This window comes from Triturus cristatus, chromosome 3_1 (genome assembly GCF_964204655.1).
Source record: "Triturus cristatus chromosome 3_1, aTriCri1.1, whole genome shotgun sequence".
Taxonomy (NCBI): Eukaryota; Metazoa; Chordata; class Amphibia; order Caudata; family Salamandridae; genus Triturus; species Triturus cristatus.
Genome location: NC_140583.1, coordinates 1,056,903,711 through 1,056,917,138, shown reverse-complemented (window position 1 = coordinate 1,056,917,138; position 13,428 = coordinate 1,056,903,711). Strand labels below are relative to the sequence as shown.

The 13,428-nt window shown below is 43.2% G+C and overlaps 1 protein-coding gene across 4 annotated transcripts in view; it reads right to left on the bottom strand.

Annotated features, from left to right (window-relative positions):
* The window catches only part of LOC146861503 (nicotinamide N-methyltransferase-like), a 105,166-nt gene extending 92,076 nt beyond the window's left edge, over window positions 1-13,090 (bottom strand). For all 4 annotated transcript variants that reach the window (XR_014978993.1, XM_085645835.1, XM_085645836.1 and 1 more), the window contains exons 1-2: window positions 12,860-13,090; window positions 7,156-7,342 (exon numbers count right to left, since the gene is read on the bottom strand). Coding sequence is in view for 3 of the 4 variants with exons in the window: in XM_085645835.1 (XP_085501961.1) it covers window positions 7,156-7,342; window positions 12,860-13,007 (335 nt within the window). In the remaining variant the exon portion in view is untranslated. The remainder of the gene's footprint in view (window positions 1-7,155; window positions 7,343-12,859) is intronic.
* Window positions 13,091-13,428: the final 338 nt, after the last annotated feature.

Below are 13,428 nucleotides of genomic sequence, written 5' to 3'. Positions count from 1 at the left end.
CCGCAGCAGGGTTAGAGAGCAGCAGGCAGTAGGACTGTACAACAGAAAAGAAGGTTTCCAGATCAGCAGACCAGCAGAGTGCCAAACCTTGATGCAGCAAAACAGTTCATCTGAGTTACAGGTCCAGAAGTGTCTGATTTGGTGGGGTCAGAAACCCAGTACTTCTGCCCAGCTCTGACTTTGAAGTGGGGGTGACTTCAAAGAAGGGCATTTGAAGTGCACAAAGGTCCTTTCGTCCCAGCCCTGGCTCCAGACTATCAGTAGGGAGTAATCAGCCCTTTGAGTGGGGATAGGGCACTCCATTCTCAGGTATAAGTTCCAGACCCTCCCTCCCTTTGTCCTCAGGAAGAGTCATCAGAATGCAGATGAGTACTCAAACACACCTAACCTTCCTGTGTTTGTGGCTGTCTAGAGGGAACGCACTAAGTGTAGCTGTCACCCAACCCAGGCATGTATTGGAGACAGGCTGCAGGTACACAGAGCTATAAAAGCAGAAAAATGACCACTTTCTAAGAGTGGCATTTCTAAAATAGCAATGTTAAATTCAACTTTACCAGGTAAGAGGATTTATCATTACCATTCCAAAGATATGAAACATGACACAGCTACTTCTTTCTAAGCAGGAAAGGCAGCTTAAAAGTGTATTGAAGAATTGCCAATGTTATCCTATGAGAGTAGTAGGCCTCACAGTAGTAAGAAACAAATGTAGGTGTTTTTCGCTACTAGGACATGCAAAACTTAAAAGTGTATGTCCTACCTTTTGCTCACTAAGCACTCTGTCCTATGCGCTACTAAGGGCTTACATGGGGGGGGGGTGTATGTGTAATAAAACAGGAGTTTAAGGCTTGGCAAAGGGTTTTAAATGCCAAGTTGAAGTAGAGGTTTAACTGCACACACAGGCTTTGCAGTGGCAGGCCTGAGACAAGTTTAAAAGGCTACTTGTGTGGGTGGCGTAAACAGTGCTGCAGGCCCACTAGTGTTTTCAACAACAGTGGTCCCCAGAAAGTGAAATGGTGATTCATCACACACGGAAGAATCCTGCTACTCAGCAACTTCACTGCTACTTGTGTGGGTGGCGTAAACAGTACTGCAGGCCCACTAGTGTTTTTAACAACAGTGGTCCCCAGAAAGTGAAATGGTGATTCATCACACCCGGAAGAATCCTGCTACTCAGCAACTTCCCTGCACCATACTGGCGACCGAGCCGTTAGAGTACGTGAAGGCGACTCCCCCCCGTATCCGAGCTGGATTTCATCTTAACTGGAGCCACCATTATATCAGCCCTCGTCTCCCCGCCCAAGCTCCCCCATTCTGGAATTGCGGCTAATGAGGCTCTATTTGCAGGAAGCTAATATACTGGACAAATCCCAGAATGGTTTTCGCGCGGGCCACAGTACCGAGACTGCTCTTCTGGTGGTGGTGGAGTATATTAGGAAACTGCTGGACCGGGGTTAGACGGCGGCACTGATCCTATTGGATCTCAGTGCCGCCTTTGACACGGTCTCCCATCACATTCTTTTGCAGCGTCTTGGGGAGGCAGGAGTTGGAGAGTTGGCTCTTGAATGGTTTCGCTCCTTTCTTATGGATCGAACCTTCAAGGTTTCCTTATCGCCCTATGTCTCTGCCCCTCGCCCCATTCCCCAGGGTGTTCCGCAGAGTTCAGCTCTCAGCCCTACCTTATTCAATTTATATGTTCAGCCATTGGCGGAGGTAGCCCGTAGTTTTGGTCTCACCATGGTGTCATACGCCGATGACACGCAGCTGGCGGTGGCACTCAATGGTGATTCCACTATGGACGCCTCCACCTTTCAGTCAGCTCTTAAGGCAGTGGCAGGCTGGATGGCGGAAAATAGACTCCAACTTAACGCCTCCAAGACCGAGGTTATCATCTTTGGTAAGGAAACTGGGCTCTGGGGAGACAATTGGTGGCCATTGGAGTTGGGTCCTGTTCCCACTCCTGTAGTTGAAGTCAGAAACTTGGGTGTATGGATTGACGATAAACTCTCCTTCACCCCCCATACCAAACGTGTAGCTGGCACCTGTTTTGGTGCCTTGCAGTGCCTTCGGCCCATTTTTAAATTTTTTGACGCAGACACCAGACAGATTATTGTGCAAGCTCTGGTTCTTACTAGACTCGACTATGCCAGCTCTCTACTTCTGGGTGTTAATCAGGCAGAACTAGCTCGCCTTCAGCGGGTTCAAAATGCTGCGGCCAGAATTCTGGTCGGTCTTCCTAAGTTTGTTTCTGTTCGTCGTACCATCCAAGACCTTCACTGGTTACCAGTAGGCCAGAGAATTAAATTTAAAGCACTCTGTGTAACTTTTAAAATTCTTAAGTTAGCCTCCCCTCCTATTCTCACCCAGACTATTCTCCATTATGTTCCTTCTAGATCCCTCCGATCTGCAGGGTCCAATTTAGCTATTGTTCCGCGTTTTAAGAAAGCGCAAATAGGTGGTCGTTCCTTTTCGGTGTTGGCAGCCACCCTCTGGAACTCGCTGCCTGCTTCTCTTCGTGCTATTCCGGACTTGCTCCTTTTTAGGAAATCGTTAAAAACCTTCCTATTCTCCACAGCCTAGTCTCGTCCCCTCTGGTCATCTCTGCGGTGTTGTGTGTCCCTATCTCCAAAGCGCCAGGACGCCTCTTTGCTGCGGCATCTGTGCGCTATACAAAAGCAAATAACATAACATAACATAACATAACATATTTAACAGGCATGTTATTTAAGTCCTGATGATGATCCGCTCATCCTTCAAACGGATTGAAACGCCGTCGACACCCTAATACACCTTATACGCAAAAAACCTTTCGTTCATTCCGCTGTAAAGGTGTTTTGTAGTGATTTGTTCTTGTAACACTGTACATCCTCCTTGTGTAACAAACCGGAAAAGCTTTGCCTGAACCCCCTGTTGTTTGTTTTTTCCCTTGTTTATGTACTCTACTGACTAAGTAGAACACAGGAATGTGTCCCATTTTATGTATTGTTTTGTATGAGTATATCCTAAACCTACAAGTAAATATCAGACCTCTGTCCGGCTGGACAAGTCCACTAAATATAGCTATGATTGAGTCTATATTCATTCCTTTGGTTTCCATTTCACTTTCTGGTGACCACTGTTGTTGAAAACAATTGTCTCCCAAGGTCCCTGGTTGACTTTTCTTGGGTTCCCTTGTTGTTGCAGAATAAGCAGGCCCACTAGTAGCATTTAATTTACATACCCTGGGTATATGGTATATCACTTGACAAAGGACTCACAAGTAAATTAAAAATGCCAATTGTGTACATAGCAATGTTTTCATACTTAGGGGTGAAACACATGCACAGGTCAGCAGTGGTAAAGGGCTCAGAGTCCTAAGGCCAACAAAAAAAATCAGCAAAAAAGTCGGTAAGCAGGCAAAATGTTTGGGGGAAGGCCACCTTAAGGGTGACAGGTTGAACACAGATCTACCCTTTCCTTGTTTACTTGTGCATGCCCAAGGGAAACACAAGAAAGATATGCATAGGCTTTTCAAACATTTATTGAAACAATAATGTTCTTGTATTAAAAGTGTGAGCTGCAATTATGAGTAGGATTAAACAAAGCATTGTAACTAGCATCACAAGAATAGTGAAAAAGATACACAGTTCAACAATTATAACATTACTGGGTGATTATGATTATACCTATAGTGCTAAATAATATTACCTACACTAGTGAGAGAATAGTGGGAGTACCCTCTGCCAGATCCTTTGGGACAGCCCAACCCCACTTACCTGTGTATGATGTGTCACAAAGTCGATCTGGTATAGAGTAGGCTATCATCCTTTGCAGTAAGAAAGTAAGAGCCAGCAGGGCTGCATCTACGTCACATCTCCGTCACAGTGCACAGGATAATCCCAGCAAAAGTGTTTCTCTGCTACATTTGGCTCAGAGGCAGTTTATATAATGAAAACACTGTTCTAATCACACTGTTTCTTAGGTGCAGAGCTGATGCGATGGTTAGTCTTGAGCCTTAGAGCTGTCTCCAATTAGACATCCAAATGCAAGGGCACTGCGTACAATGTTCTTAGCCTTGGACAGAGTGTACATGCAACTTGTTAAAAAAGCTTACTATGAAATGTGCTTTATGCAGAATTATTTCTAAGTACATTATTTTGTACTGTGCAAAAGATATACAAAGTTACCATTAGAAAAAAATGTCAAGTTAAACTTTTAGCTAAAATGGAGACTCTAGCGCAGCCCCTGTTAAACCTTACAATAGGTGGGAATGAGCCTTTCAGACTAAGAAGGAAACAATGCCACTAACCTTAAGTTTCTGGCACAGCAAGAGCGATGGATGACAATAGGCCACCAATCCCCCTAAGCACTTCTGCGAGCAGGTGAATATTGATACACTTGCTCAAAGAAAGGTATAAAGGGAAAGAGGGGAATGGGATGAGAAAGAAAAAAGACAACTTCCATACTGGTTTTCCTCGGGAGGACTAAGGAAGCTGGATTGTTTCTTCACGCGTTTCCAAACAGTGCAACTTCATTTGGGAACATCTCATTGCTGCAAAGTTACATCTAATTATGCATAATTGTGTGAAAAGTGTAATCCAGCATTTAGCAATATTTGCCTAGTGCAAAATGCATCTGTGTGTCCAAAATGGGCCTGAGGATGCCTTTTGTGCTAAGAAAATTGCACTTAATGCTACAATACACGTACAGCAGTAGCCAGGAGCCACTTGCTCTCTTTTAGTTTGCAGTTCCTCTGCTCATGCTGTGGGATTTTTGCCCCAAATTACACATAATTAATCAAGCTGGAGTACTTGTGCAATTTTTCATCAGAAGAGTATTGCTTAATTACTGTAATTACTCCAATTACTCCGGCATAACTAATATTTCTCCCAGGGCTAAATGTAACATCCAACTATGTCAAAAATATTCCTTTGTGTAGGAAGCTTGTTGCCTTGCAAGTGGGATTGTTTTTGGCAGTTGTTTTGGACAACCTTTGGCTTAGACTCCAGCTCAATAGCTCTCTAACACTCAGAGTCAACTTCGCACAGTTCAAATTCTCTTTAAGTTCCTAAGCACTGAGCTCGTCTTTCTCTTCGAGCCACATGCTCTTTTTGCTATGTGTCTTTAAATGAAATAACTGTGTGCCAATCGCCCAAAGTTGTACTCATCTGATTATGTTTTTTCTTATTTTGTCTTCTAGGTTGTTGAAGATTAGATGGATGCGTTGGGAAGAGAGTCTGGTCTGTACTGGGGAGTGCTGAAGCCACAGATGAAGAACCAGAACCTGGATTCCTTCGATACTCAGAAGTAAGCATAGAAGATCTGGCTGGCAGCTGCTGAAGGAATGGAGACTATTGACAAGCAAGACGCAGTCCACCCAGCATGGCCTTTATAGAGTTGGTTCCAAAATGGCGGCTTCCTGAATGATTGGGCTTTCTGTGTGTCTTTGGGCTCTCTCTGGGCTTTCTTTAAGTGGAGAATGAAGCTCCTCTTATAAAAGATGTGGCACACAAAGCACTTTGCTCCAACAGATGTAGTGCACCAAAAATCTACTACACATCTATGCTTCTAGGTGAATATAGTGTTCTTTTACGTACATAGTTTTTCCAGGCATGTGTCTTTGTATTCCAATCTCCAGGAACATGATGGGGTTTGGCGCTATGTACACAAGCTACATTGTAGGTTGTGACAGAGCTCTGGGGATTCTCTAACCAGTGGAGTAAAGGTTCCCAAGGATAACCCTATGTGACATTTAACTTACAGTACCAAATACATGGGGCTTATAGCTAAGTCAAATATACCAATCAGGTGTATGCCAATGTCATTATGTTTAACCCCTTCGGTGCTCATGACGGAACGGTTCCGTCATGAGCCACGGTTGAGCTGTGCTCATGACGGAACCGTTCCGTCATGACCACGCCCGCGCAAGAAACCGTCAGCACAGCGGCGGAATTTGCACAGCATGGAAGGGGTTAAAGGGGATACACAGCACTTTACCATGTGTTTGCAGGGGTAAAGTGCACAGAGTTGTATGCCCAATAAAACCTGCCCAGGCAAAAATCAAGGGGAAATTCACACAATTGATGGTCTTTTCTAACACATAACAATGTGAAAGAGAAATGGGAAGCAAAGAAACAGGACAGGCCAGCTTAAAAACACGAAGGAGATGTGATATGTACAAGAAAAATAGTACACCTACCCAATGGGAAGACATGAAATCACAAGATTCATATTGAAAATATACTCACTGAACCTCTCTGCTGCATTCCCCTATCCTGACTTCATTTCAAATTGTTTCTTCCTTCATTCTATTGATGATGTTTTTACATTTTATTTGACTGATCGTGAAATAACTCTTAAGAATTCAGGCTTAGGAATGATGATTTTTATATCTTGCAGGAGATTTGCAGTGAGGTTTAAAATGTCTGACTGGTTATATTAAAGCAGTACATCAGTTATGGGTCCCCTATGAACATGTCAGCAATCATGTAACCAGGCCTAACCAGTTCATATTTAGTAAAAAGTCTTGAGGTTCTCTTCCTCCAAGGTACCCTATTCGAGTCAATTAAGCAAACCAAAGGGCTAAATAACTCTACAACACAGAAATGCAACCTCATGTGCAGACTGGTCACACTTAAGGGGTTAAGATTATTTTGAGAACATTTTCCAAAAAACTTCTGCTTTATTATTTACCATTATTGTTCGTGTATTTGGACGTGCAATGTTTTTGTTATGTAAACATATTACCATGTATTTCAAAATTATTGGCATACCCATAGTTAATGGAGCTTTCCATTTTTACTATGCTCACGTGCTGTTGTAATATTTGCTTCTGTGAGCAATAGTTGGCGCTTTATGATCTCAAACAGTTTGCATGTGAGTACATAACTTCCTTATACTTTAGTAGTGAGTAACCCATCATAATTAACACTTTCCTTACAAATTGCTTCTGAAAGTCCTGATTATCATGTGAAAGCCCACCTTGGGAAAAAAGCTGTGCAGCCTTTGTTTTTTTTTTTGTATTTCCTCCAAAAATACAGGAAGTTCATGAGAAAAAGTATAAATAGTAACCAGCATTAATACTACGTTGGACTCATGGCAGACCTCTGCATTCTGCAACTAAGTAAAGTAAACCCAAAAGAAAGTAAGACACAAATAGGTTTCACACAGTAATCATACCTGTTCTTTTCAAGTTCACTTGGAATGAAAGATCCAGGCTCCTGTTTCAACCATTGATCAATAACTTTTAGACTACTGGGCACAAAATCAATTATGAGGATTTCGTTGAAGGATTCACAGGCTGGTAAAAGTGAAGAAAGTACGAATGATCCACCATACTTGATCAGGATATCCCCTTTCACGTTACCTGATTAAAAGTAAATCACAACAGATTTAATATGTTGCATTTTTGTCTTTAATATTTAGTTTATAGTAGTGATTTAATGTGACCACGGCCAGAAAAATATCCCTGGATGCTTACATAGTAGGGACCATTGTCAATGCTTCAATCAAATGAAATGGAAAAAAAGGAAATTCATTTTAAACTTTGGCTTTCATTCAAGGATTTTGGAAATACTCATATATACCAATATACCCGATTCAGACGGTATACTCCGGATTTATTTTTACAAAAAAAGGCTTTATTTCAGGTGTCTCATGCATAAAACAGCTTTTGCCTCAATTTAAGCTGATTGAGAAATTCCATTCCATTCCATTTTTCAAAATCTTTCTCGTTTGTTGACATGTATGAATACTTAATTCGATCAATGTATTTATATATTAATTTCTGGATCTTGTGAAACTACTGAGAGCCATGAAGGGTATATTGTCATCTCGACTGCCATCTTTATAAGGATTTAAGCTCAGGATAACATCAATGTGCATATTTTAAAACAATCATTGCAATGTAACTTGTGACTTCATGTTTATAACACTGTCATAGAGTGCTGTAATCTATGATACATCTGAGGGTTCATATATGGGCTATGTTGGTATTCTAATTCTGTAATTTTGGTGCTGATGTTTGCTTTTAAAGGTAGCTAATGAGTGCGCATTACAAGTTGTTATACATCATGCTAGTGTCTGTGCTGTGGTTATGTCTCAGACCAATGGCCAAATAGTACATAATCTCTGCTATTTTCCCAGCATCCAGCAAAATAGTACATAATCTGTGCTATTTAGCCAGAGGCCAGCTAAATATCTGAATCTTCACTTTTTATTAAGCCCGGGTGGCGTACTTCACTACGCCAGTTGAGTTTGTGGAGTTTTACCAACTCCCCGCTCCGCTGGGACTGCGCAGTCCACGCAAAACGTAAAATGTAGGGGGTTGCAACCGGCAACGAGGAGGAGGACCGCAGCAAGGAGGAGGCACTACCGCGAGGAGAAGGGAGGCCCGCAGACGCCAGAGAGAAAGAGAGCACGCAAGACGTAAAATGTAGAGGGTTGCAAGCAGCAAAGAGGAGGACGACGACAAGGAGGAGCCCCCACAGCAAGGAGGAAGGCAGCCTGCAGACGCCAGAGAGGAGGTAAGTGGTTTTTTTTACCTTTTGTAAAAAACATTGGTGGGACTGGGGTGGAGCGGAGTTCCACAGAGTTTTTTTTTTAACTCCATGGAACTCCGCGGGTTGCCACTATGCATGCTCCGCCCAGGGTTACTTTTATCTGGCACAGGCTAAAAAGTAGAAATCATGTACTATTTGTTTGGTGTCCAGATTATTAGAGTGAAGGAGGTCATTATTTAGTTACACATGGAGAGAAAAGGGACTCCATGCAGTTGCAACATATCCAAAGCATTTGAAAGTTAATATGTATATAAGTGTACAAAAGTATGTACAAAGGTATGTGCATGAATTAAGGTACATGTTTTACAGATGAAAGAACAGTAGAATTAATTTTGAATAAATACATTTACAATAATATTAAAATAAGAAATGTACAAATACAACTTCTGTTTCCAAAGGTTTAGGATATTGCACACAAATACTTTGGGATGACGTACAAGAGTATTCAACTTTAGGCAAAGAATACTGAGTATGATTTTTAAGCATGTTACATAAATGTTGTCTTCACATATGTGAATAAATTGGTCTTTTTAATGGTCACAATCTTCCTTGTAATTGCTTAATATTTCAGACCTGGCAGCACAGCAGCAATCGACAAGCAACAGCAAACAGTAAAGGCAGAGATAGGTGGTCTCTGGGCCACAGAGGGAGGGACACTTATTGCAAGCAACTGGTGCTTGGGTGCACAGTGATTAGGGGCACTAACAGGACTTAAATTGAGTGAGAGACAGTAATGGGGCTTCTGTGGAACAAGGAAAGTAAAGGCAGGAGACAGGAATGCAATGCATCTGGATAATTGAGAGGAGTGTGGATTCACTCAGCTGCCAGCTTAATAACAACACTTTTTTAATGCAATTCACCCAGTAGAGTGGGTTTTAAACATAGATGCTTATTGGTCCCATGTCATGAGTGGCTCCTTCAGCCACACTGCTATTTTAGTCACTCACCCAATGTATCTTGGAAATGGCAGTTTCGTTTTTAACATGCTAAGCAGTGTTTGTAAGTGTGTAAGGTCCTGTCTCTGCAGTTCCCTCATTTATGTTCTTAACAGTGTTGTCTCAGTAAAAGGAATCTGGAAGCCAAAAGAAAATTTGACAGGCTGCTAACCTTTACCTGACTCATGTCATTGTGGGGGGAAGCTGGTGGTTAAAAGGCAGTGGACTTGTAGGAAGAGGATGATGACCAGAGGTAGGATAAGGACCACTAGGTGGACCACAAGGAGGTTAGAATGAGCAGAGCCATGAGGATGAAGAACACCTAATTCATGGGGACCAATGTTACCAAGACCAGAGGGGACCAAGAACAAACAGTTGAAGTGGAAAACGAGAAGGAAAAAAAGGATTTGGGGTAGGAGGACCAGGTTGAGAAGGTTCAAGAGGGCCAGGAGAATATGGATCAGGCAGATCAGTACACAGTGGGTGAGGACTTGGGGAACAGAATGAACAGGAGTGGAAGGAACAGAAGGCCCTGGACCAGTATGATGAGGAGGGTTAGGGGAGCCCAATTGCACCAAATAGGGCCAAAGGAATGAAGATCGGGGGCAGGAGTAGCTGACCTAGGGCGACAGACCAGAGAGAACCAGTATCAGGTGAACAATGGAACAAATGACCAGAGGCAGGAGAACAATGATCACAGAGATAAGATCAGGAAGCACCAAGGGCTCAGAAACAAATGACCAGGAAGACCACAACCAGAAAGGACCAGGGCTTGCAGGACCAGGAGACCTTGGATCAGCAGGACAAGGAGGAATATAAAGGACCTGGAAGTCAAGGCGAAGTGAGACCCGGATCAGAATGTCCCTGAGGGTCACACTTAATTTGTGGGACAGGAAGAAGCCATGGTGACTAGGAATACATGAATCTGGTTGACTCACAACAAGGGAACTAGGAGGACCAGTGCCATAGGGATATGGAATCCAAGACCCAGGAGGACCATAACAGAGGGGACCAGGTTCAGATGGACAAGAACAAGGTGTAACAGACAAACTAGGAGACCAGGAGGACCAGTTAAAGTAGACTGCAGCAGGAGGACCAAGGGACTAGGAGGGCTAGGATCCAAGGCCATTGGGACCAACACAAGAAAACTCGATACATGAGGGCCAGACAAGGGAGCACCAGAACTATAATTAGGATTACATGGACCAGTAGACCAGAAGCAGAAGGATTACGAACCAGATTTAGGGTGAGGAGGATGAAAAGGTCTAGGACTAGGAGCCTGTGAAACAGGAGGCTCAGGATCCAGAGGACCAGTGACAGGAGTAGATGAAAATTATGACTAGACATATCAGGATGTACAGGACCAGGAAGTTCTAAAGCTAGCATGAACTGGAGGTCCTGCATCAACAGAACTAGGAAAGGCTTGGAATATCTGTGGTGGGCCAAGACATGTTTTTGCAGAGCCATGAGACCAATGTGCTGGAGGACTAGGGCCACGAGGATCAGGACCAGATTGAAGAGGACTATGAAGATCAAGAGCAAGAGAGCAATGGCAAATAGCACCAAAAGACCAGGATAAGCCGGCAAGGGACTAGGAGGAACAGGACCAAGGGTACCCAGAGGACCAGAGCAACAAGGACCAGTTATACTAAAAGGATCATGACTACTGGACTGGAAACAGGACTAAGTGGCCATGACGATCGGGATCTAGGACTAGGACTCTGAGGCTTGGGAGCAGATGCCTAGGCAACCACAGTCAGGAGAACTAAAACTAAGAGGACCAGTTCACGGGGAACCAATAGGACCAAAACCAATGGACCTGGAAGATCAAATCATAGAGACCAGGAGGATAAAGATCTGACATACCAAAGCACAGAAAATGAGGATGGGGAGAAAAAGGGAGATCAGACATGGAGGGGGCAGGATGACAGGAGAAGGGTTCATCCAGCTGGGTAGCTAAGAAGAGGATTACCGTAACACGGAAGACCAGGGCTAAGTGGAAACGTCACTGCAGAACCAGTATGAAAGGAGCAGGTGGGCAAAGAGTATGACAAAATGGAGGAGGACCAGAAGAACTAGTCAGATGAGGAGAATCTGAACGAGAGTAATTAGAACCAGATAGAGAAGGATTAGGTGCACTAAAGGATTAAGATAAGCAGGAACACGGCTAGGAGGTCCAGGGGGTCAAGATGGAAAGTAACCGGAACATGAAATAGCAAGTGAAGCAGGAGGACTAGGAATTGAGGTGGCACGTTTATGAGGACCAGGGATGTCATGACATCCAGAACCACGAGAACCAATTGGACCAGGCAGGACAAAAATGACCAGGCGCAGCCCAAGTGGACCTAGTAAGGAGGACCAGGACCAGTGGAAGCAGTACAAGGTGGAAAAAGAGGAGACGATCAGGGTGAGGATGGTCATGATGATCCAAATCAAGAGGACTGTGAATGCCAGACCTAGAACATGGAAGGATTAGAACCAGGAGTACCAGATTCATGAAACCACACCAGGGTGAACAGAGCTAGTTGGACCAGAGCAGGGATCAAGGCCAAGAGGACCAAAGCAACCTAGACAAGAAACAGAACCATGAGTAAGACAAGCACCATAATGCATAGAAGGATGAGGAGGAGAAGGATAAAGACCAGGAAGGCACCCATATGATTCTAGGTCACATGCATAAGAATATCACTTTTGTAAATTGTTCTTATTCATGATTTTTATGCTGACAACCCCTAGAAACCTTCCCCTTTTTCAAATTATAGAACTAGTCAGTATTTGCTGAAAAATCTGTACATGCAAATTTAATAAAAAGCCAGGACTGTTATACCTTAGCGTTTGATTGATAGTAGATGCTGTCTGATGCTGGCACAGTAGTCTGACAGTGGAACAGATGGTGAGGGACTGGAAATTGATAGATAGGTTGGAAGCTGAATGGGTGACAAGGAGTGCTGTCTGTTAAGGATGCAAAAAAGGGTTTGGGAACTCAGTAAAAATTGTTAATGGCTAGCAAAGGAGGTAAAAAAGCTATGGCAACCAGAAAAGGGGAGCTCAGTGTCATACGAAGGCTCACATGTGCAGAAGACGGGTTGAGTGAGGCTGGAAACAGATAATCTGAGATGGCCCACAGAAGGACTCTTGGGTTGTTGTCAGCTGTGAAAGTTGTAAAAATGAAAGCGAGTGGTGATAGACAAGACGCGTGGTCTGCAAAATTCTGAGGTGTAAAAAAAAAAACAGAAGCACTTGTGGCTTTAATATCTGATAGTTATTGACGTTATCAATTCATATATTTTTCAATACTGATCATTTAATTTCAAAAGGTGTAGGTACTTGCTATACACATCATATCATTGATCGCAAGCAGTAAAAATGTGAAAACACTGCACTTACCCGAACTGAAGAAGCTGGCTAATCGTTTATCTCGCTCAATGACTACATCCTGCTTTAACTCAGCTTCCGGCGCGAAATATTGCGATAGAACGGGTTTTGGGTCAAAATGATTCTCATAAAGCTCCTTCACACTCAGCCCTGATGCCATCTTTACAGATGTAAATGGTGTGTTGTAATTATGTGACTATCTCACAAACACTTCCTCCAAAGTGAAGATGCCAAAGCTAAGATGCTCCGGTGGGGTGTTCTAGGGGTTTTTATATGTCATCTGCACACACCTTTTAATCTTCACGTCGGCAGTACATCCCAGTTCTTTTCATGGTATGTGAGTCACCTTCCTTCATTGTTGTCTCGGGCACCTGCTGGCATTGCTCATCAGTGATTTGCATGCATATTCATTGTGTATTTTCAGCTGCACTGTTTACCGGCTCAGTGCAGTCTCCTCATCTGGTGTTTGATTTTAGTTTATTGCTTCAGAGAATGCTATTCGAGAAAATGTTAGATTACCTGAGATGTACGGAATATGAGAGGGCTCAAAAACGAGTCTTCTGCATACTGTTCGATGACAG